The sequence below is a fragment of the Lepidochelys olivacea genome, assembly GCF_965140295.1.
Source record: "Lepidochelys olivacea isolate rLepOli2 genome assembly, chromosome: 5".
Taxonomy (NCBI): domain Eukaryota; kingdom Metazoa; phylum Chordata; order Testudines; family Cheloniidae; genus Lepidochelys; species Lepidochelys olivacea.
Genome location: NC_140415.1, coordinates 60,367,990 through 60,392,344, shown reverse-complemented (window position 1 = coordinate 60,392,344; position 24,355 = coordinate 60,367,990). Strand labels below are relative to the sequence as shown.

Here is a 24,355-nt window from a genome sequence, read left to right as displayed (position 1 = left end):
TAAAATTTATCTCTATTTTAAACCTTAAAGCCTGTGTGAAGCATGGAAATACTAACATTTTAACCATTTTTACTAAAAAGATAACATTACTGGATAGTGTTTGTTTTCATGTGTTTTTTTTTTCCACACAGTTCAATAGTTTCATTGATCTACTGTTTCTTACAAAAATCTGCCATGCTTTGTGAACTTCACTTTCTAATCTCATACAGCAACCCTTCCTTTATGTTGTTCCTGCTCTCCCTGGTCCCAGAACAGTAGGGTTGCCTTGACAAATCTATTCAAAAGCCATTCCTCGGCCTTTATTGGTGGGGACTGGAGGCTTTGAAATTCTCTCCTCACTGCAACACAGCTGACATCTTCTTCCAGACAGAATGAATTAAGGAAATACAATAAGACACTTGATCTACCAGTCAAGGATCTTTCCACAGTGAGGACTGATTCCATGGTGCACAACTAGGGCAGCAAGCATCTAAAAATACACAATACACGCTTGTTTACCGGAATAGCAATCAACCATTTTTGCAATCATGATTGATGGGATGATTTTTTTAGAAATCTGTCTGGAAATTCATTGGCTTTTTCCAAGAAAGTTTTTTTTAAAATGAAGTTAATCAGTTTTTACAAAGGCAAAACTCCAAAATAGTTTTGTAATATGTGAAGCCATGAAGATTTTGTATTTTAACTGACAGGCCTCTAAATAGCCACATTGCTTTGTAAGGTAATCTTAAATATAACAAATGTTGTGTAGACAGACAAATCCTAATATATAATATATCCTAATAACAAATTTTGAAGTATTTTATTTGAAATTTTGATACACAATCTTCTCTGAATAAATTCCAGTGAAGAAAAATATTTAAAAGGTATCACAGTAAATTCTTTTTAGTCAGAAATTTAGGACTGAAATGTGAACTTGAGTGTTCATTAAATATATATCCACAAAGGCTGATCTTTACATTGTAAAGTATCTGTACTAGTTCATTTTACCTAAATTGGCAGTTATTTCAATAATCTGCAATACTATATTTTTCCTGTCATAATCCATTGTTTTACAACTTCACGGCCACTGCACTGTCTCATCAATTTGTTGCATTATCACACCCTAAAGATTATGACCTCTTAATAAAAGCAAGGAAGATGGGAGATTATTTATATTTATCATCAATAATTACTAACCAATTACAAAGGAAAATTTGAATTACATGTTGGATAATTTAGGCCCCATGCATTTAAGCACCTGCTTAATTTTAAACAGATAAATCCATCCCTAATAAGGCATTGGGACTACTCATGTAGATACTAGTTCATCAATGCACTTAAATCCATCCCCATTCAAAACAGAACTTCAGGATATACTTAACACTGAGCACATACTTAAGTATTTTTGCTGAATCAGGGCTTTGCTGTTTTACTTATGTTTGGCCACATGTGAAACTAAGGCTCTGATTCAACAAGGTACTTAAGCATATGCTTAACTTTAAGCATGTGAGCAGTACAACTGGGTCTACCTTTCAGTCCCCATTGTGACTGCTGCTTAAAGTTAGTCACATATTTAACTAACTTGCTGAATTGTGGCCTATATTTATAAAGTCTAATGATTTATTCTTGTTTTAGATTATTGCTTCACCGTAAAATTGTCTCTTACATTACAGAACTGTTGTAACTGGGTGTCTAGTTCAGAACCACTAGATACATCAGTAGAGTCCATGTTGCCAGACTGCCCACGTGTTTCTGCAGGTATGTATACTTGTTTATAGTATATGTATATGGTGTCAAACGTGCCCATGAGTGAGTAGTTTGATTGTTTAAAATGTGCTTATTGTATTATATATTTTTAAAATAATTTTTGCTTTTGCTTTACTCTTCTGTGGCTAAATGATAAGCAAAATAATATGTGACTAGCTTTTGAATGCCTATCATAGCCTTCTATTTTTATGATTTTTAGTATTTTATTTTGCCTTTGTCTAGCTGTATTGAATTTCTATGGCTTACTACTAGTTTTGTAGCCCTCTTTTTCTCTTTGTGTGTGATTAATTTTTGAGTTATTGGAACTTAAGAAAAATAATTATAGAGATTGTGACAGCTCAGAATTTTACGCTAAATTCTCCTGTAAACAATACAAAAAAGAACAAGTGAATGAAAAAGTGACCTTCTGAAGCTCCAGTTAATATGAATCTGTTCTGTACGAATAGTGCAAATTACAAAAATGTAAACCAAAATTATAGTCCACCAGAATGTTGGAATTTCTACTGTGTTGGTGATGTTCTTGAAATGGTAATGCCTTTCATTAATGGAAGCATAAATCATAGGTGTTTTATTCAATGAAAGAGATTAATGCAATAAATCATTTGTTAATGTGTTATAAAGTTATGTAATAATTTCAGGAAGATATTAATGAAACATAATTTGTAAATATAACAGCAAGACCTCTAGTATAGAAATAGTCATTCACAATATAAGAAACTACTATTGAACTTTAATTTGCCAAAAATGAGAAGCACAGTTATAGGATTTCTGTAGAATAGTAAAACAATTTATACTGCACAAGATAGAGGCAACATACCACCCACCATTATATTCATTTTTATTAAGAATGGAATGTTAATTTTTATCAGACCCTGCTGCACATGAAGCACAATTGTTCATTTTACAAGTTACAGGTTAATAATATAGGGCTATTTATTTGAAGTCCTCTAAAGTCCTATTCTTGCAAATGAAGTTCAGGATTTTTTTAAAGGCCTATATAAAGTTAGTTGTATTTTATTTTAGAGCTCATTTAAAGCCCCAATCCTGCAGTCAGATCTGCACTGGAACATGGATCCATATTAGTAGATCCAACTGCAAGATTGAGGCCCAGAAGTGCTAAGTGTCAGTTCTGTACAAACCCAGTGAAATAGAAATGTTTCTATTAGTGCTGCTGTTGTGGTTGGAAAACTAAAATATGGCTTCAATTCTGAACAGAATTCATAGACCAGACTTTTCATTATTTTTAAAAAGTTGTGGTTGCCTTTTGAAAATTTAATACTGCACAGAATTAGCAATTCTAGATACATTTTAGTTTTAACTTTAATTTCCCTATCTGTGCCACTGTTGTGTAAGAATACATATTACCAGGGGGGAGAGGAAGAGGATCTACAGTGTGTTCATTCAGAAGAGCCAGTCCCAATAACAGGTGTTTTGAATAACAACCGGCATATCCCCAAAATACCAAGAAGGCTCCAGTTGAGCTTTTGTTCTGTTTCTATAATATTATATTTCAATGATGTGAAGGTTATAATATAACCAAGCTAAAATCAGGATATTCAAAATAAAGACAGACACTTTATTTATATATTTTTTACTCTTTAATGATGATGTGCATTAAGAACCAAGCTTCAGTCTGAGCTTTACAGTTCCAAAGAAAATGAAGCATATTGGGCATAGTTTTAATGTTACAACCGGTGAACTCCTGGCCCCATTTAAATAGATGGGAGTTTTGCCACTGACCACAAAGGAGCCAGGATTTCACCCAATAATTATATGTAGGTTTTTTGTATTTAATGTCATATGTTTAAATTATGTGCAGTACTTGGATGTTTTAGAAAATGTAACATAGTTTGCAAATAGATTTTGATGACAATGATTTAAACATAAATTATGTAATACCAATTTGATGATTCTCTAGTATATAATCAGAGCTTTAAATAGGTGAAACGTTATATAAGAGTTATTGACTTCTAATTTCCTAACGTGTTTTTGTTCATGTTCATTATATTTCTTCTATATTTTATTGTAAGTAGACAACTGTAAGATATTTGCTGAAAGACCGTGAATAATCATTACAGCTTAATTATATATCCTCATTAATATATAAATCTTCATTAAAACTATCCATAATGAATATGTGAAGTGTTACTAGATATTACAGCATTAGTAGCCGGTGTGATAGATTTGATTTCAATCCTTCCTTTCTGAGAACTGCAGTACTGAAGCAATCCACACTGACATATTGGCAGCATTGTTCTTGGTATTTAAAAAGAAGAACAGTGTTTCAATCATTAGAACAATAAGAAGATTTAAAAAAAAAATCCTTTGCAAGAAAAAAAAGAATTCACCTCTCTTTTCTGCTTACCACTTTTTACTTACATTTGTACTGAGAAATAAGTTCAAGGTTATCAAAGCATATCGTTGTCTCTTGATCATATCCTATGTGTTAGCTTTATTATACAGGGTCTGATTTCCAGTTACCCAGCACTCCAAGATTCAGGGGCTGGGGGAGGTGGCTACTAATTGTTTGTGAGCAGACCTCTCCTCCACTGATGGCATGGCCCTCCGCTTGCTGAGTCAGTTCAACCAGCCATATCCTTACATAGCACTGGAGATGCTGGCATATTAATAAGTCATCAAACTGGAAAAACAAAGCTGTATATCCAGCAAGGTTGTTCAGACTTTTGATTAGAGTATCACTGACTGGTTAAAACATATCTGCTGCTAATATTTTCGTTCACATTCATATTTACTTATATAAAACTAAAAACAAGAGTAAATACACTTTAAATTTAAAATTAAAATTACAGGATGAGACTTGGGAACAGTGAGATAACGTCATAGCATTGGATGAGGGAACACAGATAGTTAATGGAGTACAGAGAGACTTGAAAAGCAGTAATTACAGAAGAGTTATCAATTAATTTGATATAAATTTGTAATTTGGTGTGGTGGCCCAAAGATGCCAAAGTGATTTTAGGTTCCCTACTCGGAGCAATCATGTTACAGATGAGGGTGATGTAGGTTCCCTTTTATACAGCATTGGTGAGACTTCAGTCAGAATATTCTATGCAGTTCTGTGCAGTTTGTTTCTCAGGGTCTTAAAGAAGTCATTAGGGCAGGTGATCTGTGGGAATATTCCGGAGGGGCTAGTGGTCCACCTAGTTGCCCAGAGATCCTTGGGATTTCACAACTAATTTCAGAACTCTGCAGTTTAGGAGAACCATGCCATCTACCTCTCCAAGGTAGATCTGACAACCCCTGTAACTACCTCCACTAGGATAATGACTCCAAACCTGTGTGTTCTGGAAACTCCCCAAATATTTGTTTATCCTAGAGCTCAGGCTAGGGGAGAGTCCAAATTAGCCTTTACAAACATTATTTACTGCAAGTTAATTGGCAATCAGTTAACTTAAGGTAAAAATTCTAGTATAAGCAAGCCCCGTAAGTATTCTTTTGCAGCATTTCCTACATAATTTTGTCCCTTCCATAGGTTTTTCTCTGATATATACTTTAACCTTCAATCAGCTTCCTGGGTTCTTAGGTGAGATTCACTCGTGTGAAATTTCTGGGATCTCATTGGCATCTTTTTTAAAAGCATGGCCCCATATTGTAACTTTTCAGTCTTGAGCACCTATTGCTAAATTAATTCTTCAGAAAAATTAGCAGAAAAATTGGGAAATGTATATTAGGCCTTATCTGCACAGGAAAATTGACCCAAATCTCTACTGTGGAATAAATTAACATAGTGATTATTTCAGAATAGAGAGCTCACACATGGAGCTATTCTGAAATAGGTTATTCCAGAATAGCTACTACAATAATTTTCCTCATGTAGACAAGACCTTAGGTTACATGCATTCTCCTTTGCTGTTAACTTTTGGGTGTCCAACTTCTTCTTCTTTCATATGGTTTAAATAGGTAGCAACAACTACAAATTTATATCTATGTTTGGTATCAGAGGGACAGCCATGTTAGTCTGGATCTGTAAAAGCGGCAGAGAGTCCTGTGGCACCTTGTAGACTAAGCTTGGACTATAAGGTGGATAGAAAGCTGCCTAGATTGTTGGGCTCAACGGGTAGTGATCAATGGCTCCATGTCTAGTTGGCAGCCAGTATCAAGTGGAGTGCCCCAAGGGTCAGTCCTGAGGCCGGTTTTGTTCAATATCTTCATAAATGATCTGGAGGATGGTGTGGATTGCACCCTCAGCAAGTTTGCAGATGACACTAAACTGGGAGGAGAGGTAGATACGCTGGAGGGTAGGGATAGGATACAGAGGGACCTAGACAAATTGGAAGATTGGGCCAAAAGAAATCTGATGAGGTTCAGCAAGGACAAGTGCAGAGTCCTGCACTTAGGACAGAAGAATCCCATGCAGTGCTACAAACTAGGGACTGAATGGCTCGGCAGCAGTTCTGCAGAAAAGGACCTAGGGGTTATAGTGGATGAGAAGCTGGATATGAGTCAATAGTGTGCCCTTGTTGCCAAGAAGGCCAATGGCATTTTGGGATGTATAAGTAGGGGCATTGCCAGCACATCGAGGGACGTGATCGTTCCCCTCTATTCGACACTGGTGAGGCCTCATCTGGAGTACTGTGTCCAGTTTTGGGCCCCACACTACAAGAAGGATGTGGAAAAATTGGAAAGAGTCCAGCAGAGGGCAACAAAAATGATTAGGGGACTGGAACACATGAGTTATGAGGAGAGGCTGAGGGAACTGGGGATGTTTAGTCTACGGAAGAGAAGAATATGGGGGGATTTGATAGCTGCTTTCAACTACCTGAAAGGGGGTTCCAAAGAGGATGGCTCTAGACTGTTCTCAGTGGTAGCAGATGACAGAACAAGGAGTAATGGTCTCAAGTTGCAGTGGAGAAGGTTTAGGTTGGATATTAGGAAAAGCTTTTTCACTAGGAGGGTGGTGAAACACTGGAATGTGTTACCTAGGGAGGTGGTGGAATCTCCTTCCTTAGAAGTTTTTAAGGTCAGGCTTGACAAAGCCCTGGCTGGGATGATTTAATTGGGGATCGGTCCTGCTTTGAGCCGGGGGTTGGACTAGATGACCTCCTGAGGTCCCTTCCAACCCTGATATTCTATGATTCTATGATTCTTTCGTGGGTGAATACCCACTTCATCAGATGCATCTGACGAAGTGGGTATTCACCCATGAAAGTTTATGCTCCAATACATCTGTTAGTCTATAAGGTGCCACAGGACTCTTTGCCGCTTTTATCTAAGTTTGATAGCCAGCACCTTGCCACGACAGTGAGCTGGTGAATGTCCTTCAGGCCCCTGGCAAAAGAACAAAGGGGACACTCATATATGATGTGCTCTATCATTTGTGCCTGGTGACCACAGTTGCATACAGGTGTTTGCTTCATTTTCCATTTAAAGAGGGTTTGTCCAGTCTCCCATGAGATTTCCTAATGCGATTCAATCTGCATCAGTCTTTCCAACATAAATCAAAATGCAGTGGTTCCTTGGCAGGATCAACAACGAGCTGTTTGTTTTGAGCGGTCAAAATGCTCCAAGTGACTCTCCATTGAGCCTCAGCATCAAAGCTGGGTGTAAGGGTCTTGATGTGGTTCCACAGAGGGTTGTGGGATTTTAGACACGTCTTAGGCAGGTACTGCTGGTCATCATGCAGCAGGATCCTCGTGTTTGCATTGACATGGTTAAGAAAGTGAGATGTCTGAGCAGCTCTTCTAATCTGTGGAGGCTGGACGTGTGATAGGACTGGGAGCCAGTCGACTGGAGTCGATTTAAGCATCCCTCACACTATGCACATAGAATTGTTGAGTTGAGTGTCAAGGAGTTTAGTGTGACTGCTGTGAGACCACACTGGCACACAATATTCAGCCACAAAATATACCAAGGCAGTTCTTGTGGTTCGTAAGGTCCATGCTGCCCAATTTAAGACACGTTAAAGGGGTCTTATTTTCATAAGGTGTGTGCTCAGCACGTTCTGAAAATCACACCCTTTTATCATCAGTATAGTTGGGCACCCAAAAATTGAGGCACCTTTAAAATCACTTGTCAGTTTTGAAAACCAAGGCCAGTATAATTAAGACATCATTAAATAAGAAGATTAAATTATTAAAAGGCAAACAAACTGGTGCAGAGATGAGGAGTCTACACTGATCCAGAGAAACACTTTGATACAATCTTCCACTGATACAAGTGGGACATGTCAGTAACAGATTGTAAGGTTACCAGGCATTATCTCCTGTTACCAGACAGTCATCTCAGGTTTATTTTCCAGACAATATATATTTTTATTTTCGGCAAAATTTCTAATACAACTCACTTGCTTTGAGTAAGAGGCAGAGCATTGTGATTTTTTTATACAGTGCTCATGTTATATTACATATAAACAAAAAGTAAGGTGCCTGCCCATAGCAGCCTACAGTCCAAATTAAACATAATACAGTATAGGGATGCCAATAAATAAATGTTGAAGGGAAAAAATGGTGGTAATAGCAATGAAAGTTCATGAAATATTCTTACTGGGTTACAGTCACTCCACCTGCATGGAGTCCAAGCAATTGTTCCTTGTGCATGAGAAGTGCAGGTTTAGGTCCATTCTTAGGTTGAATGGGGAGTGAGTGTGGAATGGGGGAAAGGTGGTGGTACTCTTCCAAGCTCAGCCCACGAAATAAACTTTGCCTACATTAGTTGCTAAAATGAGGCACTACTCACTGTTGACTGTGCAGATGCTCAAAATATGGTCACGTTGCTGCTTAGCTCCCGGTGTGCTGGTGTGTCAATGCAACAGCTCCCTCTCTGGCCAGGCAGAGTGTTGCATCAGAATTCACTGGTCTGGTGGAGCAGTCAGTCAGTCTATCTTGCTTGAGTCCCACTGGGGTGTGTGGGTTTTCTTCTTATTCCTGGCGGGGTCAGCTGGTCCTGGTACCCAGGGGTCTGGAAACCTCCTCAGTTCTAAAGACTTCTTGGTAGGGCCTGCACAATCCACTGGGTTCCAGTTCAAGTTCCTTAAGCCAGACCGGCAGAATCAAGACTCAGTGATTCTGGTTGTACCCTGAGCTCCTTTCTACCTCCCCTAGTTTCTGTAGGCTCTGTAGCCTGTTGGTCTGGTTGTCCCTTCTCAAGGTGCAGTCTCTCAGCAGCTTGATGGCAGGAGTTCCCTTCTCCAACCTGTTGTTCCTCTGGCAGCTGCCCCACCCCTCTGCTTCCCAGTTCTTTTATCCTCCCAGCTGCTTTGAGGCTACTGAACAGCATTGGCCAACAGTATGCTCATTAACTCCGTGACTGCTGGGCCAGCATGGTGTATATAGCCCCATGACACTTGCCCTTGATAGGGCTTCGGAATGTCCATGGGCATTGCTGGGTTTGGCTCCTTCTTGGTTGGAGTGAAAAAAATAAGCATTGGTGTCTCCCAAACTCCTCCTATGAGTGGCACCAAAATGAGTTGTTACTTATAGTAAATTGTGCAGATCTGAGACCCTCCTCGTCCCTTTTTCCATGAGGAATTAAATAGTTAGCAAATATTATAGTGAATCATCATCAATGGGTATCTGAGTTGACCCCTCACTGATGAATGGGGCAGTTCATACCACTCTGAATTATTGCTTTGGGCTCTCTTCAGGCTCGCATAGACATCTCTGCATCAGTTAGCCTCAGAAAAGTGAACAGTGTTTCTTCACGACCATAACAGAGAGAGTCTTTATTTTTTATGAAAGTTGAGATTCTGGAGAACATGACAGTTGATTCAGAGAGGGGGCAGTATGGTGTATGGGTGCATACCAGCTGGCCATGGCTCCCTCATACCAAGACTAGAATGTAGCACTGAAATGTGGCTGAGGCTGCTACTCCATGCTAAGTAACAGCTGTAGCCCCTTCAAGAGACCTGAGTAGCATTAGTTTGGGCCATTGGGTCTGCATATATTCATAAAGGCCCTGTCCTGGTGCACTCACAGTGGTTGTCTTCTCACCTGCCTATGCAAGTGAACCCTTGTGCAGTGCACAGGGCATACAAGAAACCACCATGCGGTCACTGTACCTATGATCCCTATGCACACATGCAGAATCATTGTGAGGCCATTGGATCCAGGATTTCACCCGTTAGATCTGAGTGATGCCTTACACTGGCCTTCCTCCCTCTCCCTGGCTGATTTTTACTAATTTTTTGTTGAAATACAAATCTGCATGTATACAATAAGGCCCCAATCCAGTAGTGAACAGTAGGCCCCTGTGTCTGTGCAGGTTTCCAGTGAGGTCAAAGGGGTTCTGTCTAAGTGCAGGGGTTTGTACTCATGGCGTTCATTACAGGATTGAGGCTTAAGACAGCAACCTCATCCTTGCCAGAGTAATCAGAGCACAGATATAAGTTTTGTCTGTTTTTTCCTTAGCTTTAATTATAGCAGACTAGACTGACGCTTTAAAAAGTTTTAAAATCTTGCTCAGAGTAAGTAAGGGTCCAAAAACCACAAACTGCCTTGAGCTGATTAAGAAGATGTCTGAACTTAGCCCCACAGTTCCTCTTAGTTCAGCTTACCAGTGCTTCTGATTTTATACTTTTAAATGTTTTAACACTGATGAAGGCAGTAGGGTTTTTATGCTCAATTCTTTTGTTTCTACACAAGTAGTTCATGACTGGTGATAAATATCCAAGATCCTTAGTAATTAAAACTGTGTTCATTTTACCATATGGGAAGATTAAACCAGACAATGTGCCCATTTTGGTAGGATGTTATTTCTGCATTCAGTAGTTTTTCACAGAGATTAAGATTACAATAATCAGTGTTTATTGTAAACCTCTTTGCATTCTCTGGCTTCGTGTTCATGCAGTTCCGTCAATGAAAGCTTTTTATTTAGGAGGAAAGATTAAAGTTTGAAGTGTTTTTCAAAACGAGACATGCACCTATGCTTATTTACATAATCAAACAAAAAAATGTAGTGGAACATTAGTAACATGAATTGACAAATGCAAAGAAACTTCACATTTCAGGCTGCTACTCTAACCTTATTTTATACTGTTTTCTCTCGAGTCTCACATGCCATATATGCTCCTGTACCAACTTGTCAGTTAGCTACTTCCTTACCCCTTTAATTCAGGCTTCCATTACCATTTTCAGCCAATGTTACATTTTCAGTATTTCTTGAGCATATTTTTATGTGTGAATAAATTTCCTTTATAGGAAATTTTAATGGAATCTTTGAAGCGAAAGACTGCAACAGCAACAACTTTGGTGCTGCTGATGCACATGTGCGATAAGTCCTGTCTTACCTATGTGATCTTAGGGTGAGAAGTCTAGTAGCATTCTACGCACTCTGTTCTTCAAGGCATGCCCATTTGTAGTCCAAATTCACTGCTGGAATAAGCAGATACAACTGTATCAAAGCTTTGAAAATGTGGGTTTAGATTGGGACCTTAACTATACTATATAAAGTTATTGCCAAAAAGTACTTCTAATATCAACTCTTGCTACAACCAACCCTTTTGCTACCTCTCTCACCTCTTTTCCCGACAACCTGTTTCCTCTCAGTTAAAGCTGAACATCTGGAACCAATGATGCTTTATCCCCCAGCCTCATACAATGCATCCAACAAGAAGTGAAGGTGGGATTCCAATTGTTTTGTTCCTCCAGGGCATGTTCGGGATATGTCTTAGTCGAAGGAGGAATAGAGGCACCTCATGCTGTTTCCTGTAGCTAAAGCAAAACCTCACCTTAAACAAGCGCTTGCTGCAATATTTCCAGGAATAATTCCTTTCCAAACTCCCCAATGCAAAATGAGAGTATGAATCCTTCGATGTCCTTTAGGATGATGCAGCCTACTCCTCCTTGCCCCTTAAATCGCTCACTCCATGAATGAGGGATGGGGCCATACCTCTGCTTCTTTTTCACCTCCTTTGGATGTATGGAGGCCCCAGCCCAGCACAAAGATTCTCCTTGCATGTACTTAAGTGCTTAGGTGGATAAAATAGTCTTTGCAGTCTCCACAGAGCACTGGAACTGTGGCTGTTCCTTGCACAAGCCAGACATGGGGAAGGAGAGGAAGGCGTCTTGCTCCTATTGTTTCGTACTATAACTAATATAAAGGCCCAAGACGGTCTGGCTCTTTTTATATTCCAAGTTATGTATGCTGACCTCGGTGACTGAGTTTCTCTACACTTTGAGCTTGAGGTGTTGTTCTGGGTGTCCTTAAGCCTCTGACTGCCAGATGCTGGGTCTGGATGACTGAGGATGGATCACTCAATAATTACCCTGTTCTGTTTATTTCTTTTGACGCATCTGGCATTGGCCACTGTAGGAAGACTGGATACTGGGCTAGATGGGCCATTGGTCTGACCCAGAGTGGCCTTTCCTATGTTCTTATTTGCTACATTTTACTCCTGTTCACCCTGCCAAGCCAATACATCTACGGGAGAGTGAGTTGGTATATCAATGTAATTGTTACTAAGGGCTGAAATCCAGCAACAAGAGAGGGTGAGTGCCTGTGAGGAGGCACTCATTGCCATGGTGGATATAGCCCTAAATTCTAATTGCAAAATCTTTATTACTACTGATGTCACAGCTAAGAGAACACAGCTTGCACTTCAGATCCCAGGTTGAGTTTGCAGGTTTGGCAATAAGGACTAAAAGTATTTTACTTGCAGAACGAGAAAATTTGATATGGAAGTTATCAACAGCTGACAAACATGGAGTCCCATTATTCCATTTTTAGATACCCTTTTCAGAATATAATTGCACTTTAAGCCTTATCCTGTGAGGAAACATTCCTATATTTGGAAGGCCTGCTTTTTTTTTTAGTGAAACTGATATGTGAACCCCTTGAAAAGACTTGTCACTTTCTGCTAACCAATGTCAGCAACTAATCTCATCATGTTAATGTAGAAGGACAGTCAAGTGATTTGCCTTAAATTTGTTGTGTTTGTAGTATATTTATGAAAAGCAAAAGCAAACAACTGCTTTATAACAAATGTTCATTGTTTACATGGATAGTTTTAAGAACAAGGCTAATGTAAATAGACACAGATTAAATTCTTACATTTACAGCATGAAAACCATACTCTTTATAACTAATTTTTTTAAAAGATCAATATTTTGAATAAACATTTCATTCCAAGTGCCTGTACTATATTCAGTAAATATGTATTTTTGCCGTATTCCAACTTCAAATACAAATGAATAGAATAGGATATTTTCATATGAGCATATTATTATTTTATGCACTTCTACAACACTTGAACAAAAAAATAATCCACATAAGACAATGGTTAACCAAGAGTAAACAATTTTAAATTATGTTCAGGGTCTGTTCTCTAGCTAATTAGGATGTAAATGTCTTTAAGTTTTGAGCAAGCTGTTATAATTAAAGCAAAGATTAAAATAAAAAGTCCAATATTGCTTTTTTTCAGGGAAAGAAACATAATGTTTATGCTTGTAAACTTGAGCTCTCTACAGATGATACACTGTGTCTGAAAATGATGTTTATTTTATTGTTTAGCTGAGGCCCTTGAATTAATATATAATCTGAAAACTCTTAAGGCCAAATTCTGGCGTTAGTTACTCACACAGGGCTTCATTTGAGTTCCAGCAAAAGCCCTATGCATGCATGTGAGGGCAGAACTTGGATCTTAATTTGCTTTGCTGAGCAAAACAAGATATGTCTGTGTGAATCATTATCCCCTCTGGCTCCCGATTAGTCAGGGGTGGGTTGTAGAAGCTGGGATCTGAACAAGGCAGCAGAGCAGGAACAAGATAGGAAGGCAGGAATCAGGAACAAGGCAAGGCTCAGGAGTCGGGCAAGAAGGTGGGGTCAAATGTAGCAGCCAACCAGGAATTCACCTAATTGCTCAGAATACTTCCTGTACATCATTGTAGCCTAAATAGCAAGTTTGAACCAATAGGAGAGGCCAGACATCTCTTTCAACTGCGAGCTTCATGGGTGGTTTCAATGTAAGGTAGCGTTCTTTAGCCCACACTCCCTGGTAGTACCAGAAAGATTCTGGGTGTTGGCTACAGTCTGAGGACTACCCCGGGGACATGTGGACCCAGGTTTCAGACCTGTGATCCCCCACACTTGCTCAGAAAAAGAACACAAAATGCAGCCATGTCATCTTAGAAAGCATGTCAGATTAGCTTCCACTAACTGTCTTGACCACATGTGGTCGTTTCAAGCAATCAAAGAACCAGACCCTAGGGGCTTTTCTGACCAAATGCATCAATTGACCCAGCTTGATATTTGAAGAGTAACATAGATTACATTTTTGAAGTCAACTTAATTTGATTACAGCTTTTTTGAAGTCAACTTAACACCACTAAGAACAAAAGAGGAATGGAATTTCATTGAAAATTTTTGAAATTTCATAGTTTTGCTCCAGTGTCATGGCTCTGGTGCTCTGCTATGCTTCAGCAGAATACTGTGCCCCTATGTGGTGTCGTTCGCCTCACACTGAACAGGTCAATGTTTAATTGAACTTGACCATGCGCATCTTCACAGGCATCCTGCACCCCACTCCTATTCCATGGCCACCAGTTCTGAGCAACATAGCCCCTCCACACATTAATTGCAGAGTCTCAACAGCCAGACTGATGGAAAAACTACGTGCCAGTCCAGGTCTCTCACTGTACACAGACATTTTCAGTCGCCACAGTGCATGAATTACGTTGAAGCTTCCATTGTAATCTCAACCACCAGATCGGAATCTGTCAGCGGGAAACCTATGGCGTGATGAGTGGTCATCTAAAGACATTTAGAATGGTTTCCTTGTCGCTGAACCAACTGTTTGACCACTGGGATTTGACCTGCCACATCACCTTTGGACTCTGCTAAACAGATTCTGAACCGGCCAAAGAATAGGCGCAGCCAGCCGCTACACATGCAGTCTGCACAATGACTCGTTTTGTCACGGTGATCTCAATCAGTCAGTGGTGCATGTTGTTGAATACTGTCAACAAACCAGATTGCATAGTGGCCTCAGGGCCCTTAGTTCTGCCGATGAAGCTGCTGTTGGATGACTCGGCAAGCAATGCAAACACGAGAAGGAGAAGAAGAAGAAGAAGAATTATTTCATGACAATCTAACAAACTCAAAACCAGGGAAGTCGTGGTGAAAAATAATTTAATTGCAAATATTTTGCTCAGCTTTCCCTGTTGAGCTGTTTTCCATGACTTAGTTTCTGACCAGTTCAGATGCACACCAGGAGGCATATTGTCAAGTGGCAGAAGTGGCATCACAGAGTTGCCTTATTTTTGTTTTCATCTATGCAAGGACTGAAGTGAAGAAGAACAAACAAGATCCAGAAGATAAAGGCTCTGAGGAGATCATGAAAATCATAGAAGGAATTTGCTACCACATGACTAGCTGAACTCAGAGGAATACCCTACAGTCTACATTGTTGGAATGAAGTCACCCGAAAGCAATTTGATAAACAAGGAGATTAGGTGCAAAATCTATGTTAATACTAGGATACCTAACCTGTTGAGGCATCTTACTAGGTGAGAAGGGGAGGCAGAAAATCTAGCTTATGTGGTGGCTGCTGGGCCATCTCCAGATGGATGTTTTCTCCTGCTCATGACTTCAGTGGCAGTTACACACATACAACATCTTGCTATAGCAGGCCCTAGATTCCTCATATCTGTTTATCTTAACTCCAAAGGAATTACAAGCTCTGTGAAGGGGTGAAATCTTCTATATTCTTGCTTTGTTCATCCCCTAAATATTGTTAAATGAACAAAATGAGAGTTTAGATCACAAAGTGAATATCAGCAGAGAGTCCTGTAGCACCTTATAGACTAACAGACGTGTTGGAGCATAAGGTTTCATGGGTGAATACCCACTTCATCGGCTGCATGTCAGCTTTCTCCTCTTTGCTTTCTGAATGCTCTGATTACTAATTGGTGCAAGGGAGGGTAATTGTTGTCTCCTCCGCCCTTTACTTATTAGAATTACGTTTTGTTCAGAACTTTTTTTAATGGTTGTAGCTAACAAGTTGTTACCTTAATAAGCAAGAGTTCCCAACAGTCACAGGAGAATTGGTTTAGCTTCATCAAGGTAAAGTTTTATAAACTATTTAGAAATCATTTTCCAGCTTCTAAATACAGAAATGAAAACTGATTTTGCATGTTTATTCTTCCTGTACATAAAGACTGTTCTCATAGAATTTGTTAATTCAGCTATGATTCTGTTGCTTTAAATCTTTCTTCTATATTCCTGGGCTGATTTCATGCACAACTTAAAGTTTAATGTTGCTAGATGATTTACTGCAGCTTTACAGATGGCATTTCAACCAGTCTGTGGACTGAGTCCCGTCCCCACATACGATACACTATTGTGCTAGCATAAACATGGATATTGATACAAAGTCGGTGAAAACAGACTCTAAAAGTAACTCCATGCTTCTACTCTCAAATTCAGTGGCAGCAAGTTTCTTCTTAGATTTCGAATGCTGACTGTGCAGTATTTGCATAGTGCTCCACTTTAGCTCCTTATTTTGTTAATCATGTACATCAGTATGAGTAAACAGTCATTAGAGTTAAATTTATTTGTATGTCAGTCTCAGACCCCACCCACATTCATTTGGCTATTTTTAATTTCTGATTTCTCTCAATAAGATGCTTTGCAGAATTCACAAAATTACTCGGTGCTATTAATGTCTTAACCTTTGTCTATAAAAGTTTAGAAGGTCTATTATAAATTGGGAGTAAGTGCTTGTGATATGCACAGCACAATTTGGCTGAAGTGGTCACCATTTTACTGATAGTCTTTCTTTGGATAGCTTTAGAAGAAGTGCCTGGCACCAGCATGCTATTAGGCTGTAATTAGTGTAACTAACAACTAATATGAAAGAGCAGAATACAGGTCACCATAAGACTTCAAAGGTCTTAACAGGTTAAGGTTGGAGGGCAATCTATCCCCTTGTTTAATCTGTTGCCATATCTGGTGAGATTTGTTAAAATCTTCAGCAACCTCTAACCTGGAGGTGTTGCTCCCTCATAATTTACTGGTCACATGCCATATTCTTTATTCCCTTTTGTTTAGATGAGCATGAATCTTGGTGAAAGGCAGCTTCATTTTAGAGTTCATGTACAAATGTGCACAGATTATCAGCTTTCTAATGCAGATAAAAGATTATGGTTTAAACCGCTTTAATGTTCTTGTCCTGCCAGCTTTGGACTACAGTGAAATAGTCGTTTTGCTATGCTGTGAAACATAATTTGTAGACAACATTTAATGTGTAATGTGGGAGTAGTTTTAAAACGTAACTATTTAAAATAAATCAGTTATTGTATAATTGATTCTAACAGATACTGAGTATTATGAGTTATACGAGATGTTTCCCTAAACCTAATTGCCCAAGGATAATTTTGTTTGTGATTTCAGTGAACACTAATGCTCTTTCAGGATAAATACACAACATAAGAATAATCTTATCATGTTTTCGTGTGTGGTTCTTAACCCCTCTCTCCCAAGCCTCTGACAATGGTTTCTCCTTGATTACACCTGGCTCTAAATGAAAGCTAGTCCAGATGGGAGGCTAAGTACCCCATCCTTTCTTGTTTTGCTCATTACCATTTTGCCTTCTAAGCAATTGTGGTGCTGTTCCTCCAGATGGAAGGTTCTAGAGAACCCCTCTAAGGCTGCAAACAGAGGGTTCCCATGGCTTTCACCTTCCACTTTTCCCTCTCCAGGTCCCAACACCACACTTTCACGATGAGCCTGAGCACAGGCCTGAGGACCAAGATATCTGAGGCCACTTAGGCAAAGTGGTGCACAGCAAGGTACTTGACTGGCCCAAAACCAAGCTTAGTTTTAATTACCTTTTAAACTGATTAGGGCAACTTAAAGGACAGTAAGAGTGAGTGAGAGGAAGAGAAGGAGCAGGCTGATGTCAGGTATAAAGTTCACCAGAAAAAAAAATCTTACAAGGATTTCACAAGCAATGACACTAAGGATAGTATTTAGAAAATCTTTTTCTTTCAAGACTATCTTGCGATTAACTGTGGGACTACTACATCAAAGCTACACTGACTTCAAAGCTTAGAACCACTTACAGTTTGCAGCTATTACTAAAACATACCACTTCACCCTGCCAGCAACTCATCTTCGCTAAGTTACACCATCTACTTCCTGGCCTCTGTTTTGTATGGGGGAAAAAATCTTTGTAAATTAAATATCGCTCTTCACACTGAACTAATGTCAAAGTAAGAAACAAAAGCATTAAATGGAGGTATTAAGAGGGTCAAACTCTAAATAATCAGCGTGTGTGAAGTAAATTTTGCCACACCATTCTAGCCCAATTCACAAATCCACAAATAAAAGTGAGCAAGCTATTTAGACAGTTATTTAGACAACAGAGCCAGAGGTTACCTATCTAGCACAAAATCCTGTAAAGCAGCTCTTGACTAATGGACAGACTTAATACTGTGGTAACTTGGCACAAGTAGAGCGCTCCTTGAGCTCAATGATGTTCTCATGTACATGCAGCTCAAACGCCACATATCTTACAATATCCGTCCCAACCATATTCTGTAGTGATTAACTACACTAGCTGATTTTTTAGAGATATGCAATGTTGCACATTCATGTACTATATACAAGAGCAGTGTGGTGCTGTTGGGCATTAATCATCATTTATTGCTGTACTTTTTTCTTCTTTATAAACTGGAGAAATTGAAGAAGAGAAGCTTGAATATTTGGTATTTTTGAAATCACTGCAACAACTCATCTGCAATAGTAGGTCTATACCACATCCTCTGTACTGAAATAAGAAGGTTACAATGTACTGAGAATGTAATTTATTGCAGCATTAATACTATTCAACACTTAAAATTGTTACATTGTTATTTTCTGATTGGGAGTTTTATGCCTAGGGTTTTTTAAATGGTACATTAATTTCTGAATAAAATTTGTCTTGTAAACGACATATTAATAGAAAGTTAGGCACAAGTGTGATTCTTTGAGTGTGCTTTATATAACAGTTTATATGTTCAGTACAGATCAGTGACATGCTCTCTAGAGCTAAGTGCCATTAATCCATTTACAGCTGCTCATTGCAATGAAGAGAAATTACCAGTGAAAGAACTGATCATATGTTAAGGAGAATTTCTCAGCTTCCATGTATTCTGCTTTTATATTTTGAAAATATATTTGGTGCCTTTGCAAATGTTTAAAGTGACTCTTTTTACTTAAAAAGAGAGAGTCTGGCAACAGTCAGGAGTTCTGAATCTTTTGGCTTGTGTCCAACTTGCTGGTTGTTTTGCCACACTTAGTTCCACATCACTGAATTTAGAAGGCAGAAGTGGCAAAGCTCTGCACTGACCTATTGGTCATGACCACTCCTACCTCATTCTGAGTGTTTTCATCCTAATCTATTTGCACAAATAATGTAGTTCTGCAGCAATAAATGAAGATTTAAAATACAGAAGCATAGAGGGAGTTCACATATTGTTTCAGAAGGATGATGTTTTCTAGTAGATGTAAATACATGAATTGTAATGTAACTGAGTCAGTTGAAAAAGCTATTGTCTTTAAAGAGTTGACATATGAAAAGAGAAAACAGGAATTTACTGTTAAATTTGAAATATGTATGGCAATTGTATGTTCTGTCTAAAGAACGTGTCTTTGCTTGAGAGATGTAAAGGGAGGGGGGAAGCTTCCTGACTGGCTGATTATTTCAAATACTCTGACATTTTGATTGCATAAATTGTTATTATAGAGTCAGGTAAGACTTCATCTCTGAATTTATATATTTCATTCCATTGTAGATTTTTTTTCTTAACAAATACACTTCTCTGCAATAAATTGTTCAGAGAATGAACAGCAGAGTCATTTGAGGTTCATTGAAAATATAGGAGGACATCATGTTTCCTGTCCTTTTGTTAAACTTGGCATATTGATTTTTTGCACAGCTTGCAGCACAGAAATGTGATCTACAGCTATGGCAAGGCAAGCTAACCACATGTGAATTTGTTAAGTACTGCTGGATTAGCAGGAATCGTCAGACTGTGCAAACACGGCAATTTGATTTCCTCTGTAACTCTTTATTTATGACTTAATCAATTAAAATAATAAGTTTTGATTTTATTAATCATAAATAAATGAATAATCACAAATCATCTACAGAAGTCATTTTTTCCCCACATTCACTAGTTCCCATGAAGTTAGCACTCTCTCAGTAACTCAACTGCAGTGCTAAACATGCAGAACTTGTACTGAAGTTGAGGAGAAAATATGTAAAAATAAAGATTTGACAAATGTTGTTTGCTAGTGTTTTTTTAGATTTGCCCGTGAAATTAATAAAGACAAGGTATGTTTTTTAAACAACTTTCAAGTTTTTATTTAAATTTGTCATTACTTTTCTCTATGTATTCCTTTCCTGTTTAATCTTTTGTTCCCTTTATGTTCAAAGATAGTAAGATTATGGAAGCTACTGATGCTGCAGACTGCATTTAAGTTTAGTTATGGTGTAGCCTTGTGGAAAGAGCTCCTCTGATGTGAGGCTGGTTTGCTCTTCTCTCTACATTATTAAACCTTCTTAAACACTTCCATTATACCATTCACCTTCCTTGACTTCAAACAACACAGCAACTGTGTATAGAGGATGAACTGTAACTCTGTTGAGTGGGTTACCTGTGGTTTCTTAGAAATGTTAATGTGTTATCTGTCGTGTTTATAAAGTTCTGTTTGCCATTGGATGTTGAGAAACCATTCTGAAGTTTTAGAATCAAACTGATCAAATGTCCAAGGCAAAGAAAATGATTAAGGACATATTAGAGTTTGGCATCATTGTCATCTTCCTTTGAAATTGTTTCTTTAAAATAAATCTCTAAAAAATGTTAATGTAAAAGGTTACTAAGTGGGAAAACAAAGTTGCTATGATTTTTAAGGGATCTCTGTGTACATTCTGACTGAATCACTTATGAAAATCATCTTGACTAACGCTGGCCTTATCGTTCAGAGTTTATTGGAAACTAATCTTTTCAAAATATTTGGAATAAGCTAAAACCTGACTTGCTCATCTCATGAAAAAGGTCAAAACAGAGAAGAAAGTGCCACTGGTTTGTGTTAGGTGACACTGTGCCCTGCTTGTCTAATTTGATTACACAAAGCCACTGAAGCCCCAGGCAAAGCTGATTTTAGCTATAATCAGCTTCTTAACCTTTTGAGAACTAACGTAAACACTACCTACCGGTGGTTAATTCTGTTGCTGAGTTACATACAACAATGTGCAAAGGTAAAAGTGTACAAGTACAGTAACACATGTTGTGACAAAACATAACAAGATTATTTAAAAGGATTACAACAGCCTACTCTCTGTCTGTGCTTATTGAATTTTTTCTAAAAATAAATAACTAACTAAATAAAGATGGGTTATAAGGGCGAAGGTTCAATTTTAAGCATAGTTTTCCTGTTATAATCCTGGCTGATCTTGGATTCCACTTACAAATGCAGAAAGGAGTTAAGTACTGGTCATGCAGATGTGATCTTGGATTTGCCACTTTAATCTGAAATTATTTCAATTGCATCATAAATGTTTGTATATGATAAATTGTGTACATATAGTCATGCCATTATTAGCTCCTGTCGGAATGTTTTGTGAACTGTTTGGGCAAAATAATAGAATTTTATGCACTTGTGTCTGAACATGGATGTAAATGAATGTGTCCTGGGGTAACTTTATGGTGTAAATGGTCCTTTCCCATGTGATATGTGTGAGAATCACAAAATTGAGATGAAAGACTTATGTCATAACTAGACCTATGCAAAACACACTGGTTTGGGTTATACATTCCCCGAAGAACTCTTGCAGTTTGGATTAGCATGAACTTGAAAACTTGTAGCAAACCTCAAAGTGCATGGCATTGACTACTGCAGTCAGCCCAGGACCTCCCTGAGAAGCTTGAAACCTCCACTCTCCCTCTTTCGATGTATTTGGGGTAGCAGTCTGGTCCCTGCTTGGATCTTTTGGGATTGGCAAACTGGACTGTTTTTCTTTCTTTGGTCTTTGTGGAAGGTAAACTGAGCCTGCTACTTCTTAATCCCAGTTCCTTGAGGGGAGCAGAAGGAATTTAAATACTTCCGCTCATCCTGCTTCCACCACTGACTGCTCTTACCTTGTGGTGGACAGCATTCCCTATTTCTGTAATGCATTTAGGGGAGCATCAGGCTACAGAATGAAGTAAAGATAGTCAGCAACAGGAACAGAAATAGAGTTTACAGTTCTGCTTCTGCTAAACTGATGATGGGAAAGAGTTGGGCAGGCAGCTCACACCCCTGAAGCAATTGGGGATTAATATGAGTTTACTTTGCTGGCTTCTTGAAAACTCAAGATGGGAATGAACAGGCCATCCAGCCACCCTGGAGATCCTGGTAGGGGAGAGGAACAGATGGCCAATCTCTGAATACACTAGGAGGGGAATAGTGATTACAAACCACTGGACCTTCCTTCCAGTGTGCGGGGAGGGAGTTGGACAGCTGGCTGAGTCCTCTTCAAGTTTCACTCAAACCTCTGAGTTTCACTTTCTAAATGGAATGTGAAACCATCTATGCTGGTGGCTCTTAAAATGTGTCAATTTTCTTAAATAACTAAATAAGTTTTGTCATTTAATTACTTCTGTACTTATAGTATTCTATGTATTTCTTGTAGTAAGTAAGAAGTTCAAGGGAATACTAGTAGTACAGATGTAACCTTGTTTATTTACCTCAAATAGTGTTTCCAACCGTTTCACATGGCATTTGTTTTGGTTTTGCAAGTTTCACACTCCTATAGTTCTAATCTACTAACCAACTCCACTGTAACCTTTTTTTGGTGTGTGCTGGAGGGAAAGACATCATTCAAATATTTGTTGCATATTTAATGTGAATGAATTAAATCATTCTGAATTTTCTATAATACTTGTCACTAAAGTAAATAGACATTAATGTTCTGTAGAGAGAGGACATCATGGATGTCTACCTCCCGCTGTGTGCATATTGAGTAAAATGTAGGCTCAGCTTCTCCGTTCTATCCAACCTGTGCTCAGTGCAGCTATCAGGGTTTGGAAGAAGAATCTGACTTTGAATCACCTTTGTATCTTCTGTACTCTAGCCCTGGTCCCTGATCTAAATTAGAACAAACTTATGGCTGCTCAAACATATGGTCACACATTGGGGTGTAGGCTGGGTGACCTAGTGGTTGGAACAGGAGTCTTGCCTCGTGGTTAGAGCAGAATCAGAGGGCAGAACTAGAACCATGGTCAGGGAACAAGCCAACAGTGAGTCAGGAGTTCTGAGGAAGATAGGCACTAGGGCTGGAGTGGGAGCAGGCATTGGTTGGAGCAAGGGTCTGTACAGGGATCAGGAGCCAGGTCTGGCACAGCTGTGGGGGTGTGGAATGCGTTGAAGATTAAATGGTGATCTCTTGGCTCTTCTGTCCAATCAGGGACCACACTCACTTAGTGAAGGTTTATTGTGCCCAGGTAAGCTCATTGACTTGCTAGGCAACTGCGCCCAGAGCATCTGAGTTCCTGACAGTACCCTGTCACCCTCCCAAGGGCTCCTCCTAAAGCCTCTTGGACCTGGCTTGCCAGGATATGTTTGGAGAAATTCCTGCATAAGATAGGGAGTCTGAGCATTTTCTTCTGGTTTCCAGGATAACTCCTCTGGCCTGTATCCGTTCCAGTGTATAAGATTTTGGAGCTTCCTCCTGACATGATGGACTTTGTATTCCTCCTGCCTGTGGACAATTAGTGGCAGTGGAGTATGGTCTACCCAATCAGGGAAGGAGGAGTTGACAAAAAGTTTGAGGAGAGAAAGATGAGAGGTGGGGTGAATCTTGAGGGATTCTGGGAGCTGAAGTGTGAAGGCCACTGGGTTTATTTGCTCAATGATCCAACAAGGACCCAGGGTAGGTGGTCAAGTTTGGCCAAAGGATAGTCTGTTTTCAGGTTCCAAGTCAAGAGACAAACCTTATCCCTTTCTGCAAGATAAGGGGCAACTTGTCACTTTTGCTATGTGTAACACTTATAAGTTTCTTTAATGGCAAGTAAGGGCTCTTTGAGTTCCTGGTGTATTTGCTGGAGGTGGACAACTAGGTCCATAACTTCCAGGATGGCAGAGCCTTTGGACAGGTCCGGATGGAATCGGGGTTGAAAAAACAAAATTGTTGAAGAATGGGGTCTGTTGGGTTGAAGCGTGGGTTGAGTTGTTGTATGAGAACTCAGCCAGAGACAGCAATGGGCGCCAATCAGTCTGATGGAAATTCAGGAAACAGTGGGGATATTTCTCCAAGGTCTGATTGACTCTTTCAGTTTGGTGATCAGTCTGAGGATGCTAGATTGTCGAGGTGAGGGCCTTGGTGATGAGAAGGTGAAGAAATTGCTTCTAGAATCAAGAAACAAACTGAGCATTTGATCCAAAATGATGCATGTCTGCATGCTGTGGTACCGAAAGACATGCTGTGGGAAAGCTTGTGTGGTTCCATGAGCAGATGGCACAATGTGGCACGGAATAAAATGGGCCATCTTGGTCAGGACATCCATGGCAGTAAGGATAACTGAGTGTCCTTGGGAGCATGGTAACTCCATTTAAAGTTCCTTGAGAGTGGGGAACAAGGACGCAGAGGTTTGGAGAGGCGCTGAAAGAGGACCAAAGGCCTTTCTCACAG

At 39.2% G+C, this 24,355-nt stretch overlaps 1 protein-coding gene across 5 annotated transcripts in view; it reads left to right on the top strand.

Moving 5' to 3' along the window:
- The window catches only part of ARB2A (ARB2 cotranscriptional regulator A), a 386,066-nt gene that overhangs the window by 272,702 nt on the left and 89,009 nt on the right, over nt 1–24,355 (top strand). For 3 of the 5 annotated variants that reach the window (XM_084629685.1, XM_084629683.1, XM_084629684.1), the window contains one exon: nt 1,653–1,737. In XM_084629685.1, the coding sequence (XP_084485811.1) occupies nt 1,653–1,737 (85 nt within the window). Of the gene's footprint in view, nt 1–1,652; nt 1,738–17,399; nt 17,441–19,619; nt 19,746–24,355 lie in introns of those variants that run through there. The other 2 variants (XM_084629687.1, XM_084629686.1) reach the window with 2 other exon arrangements.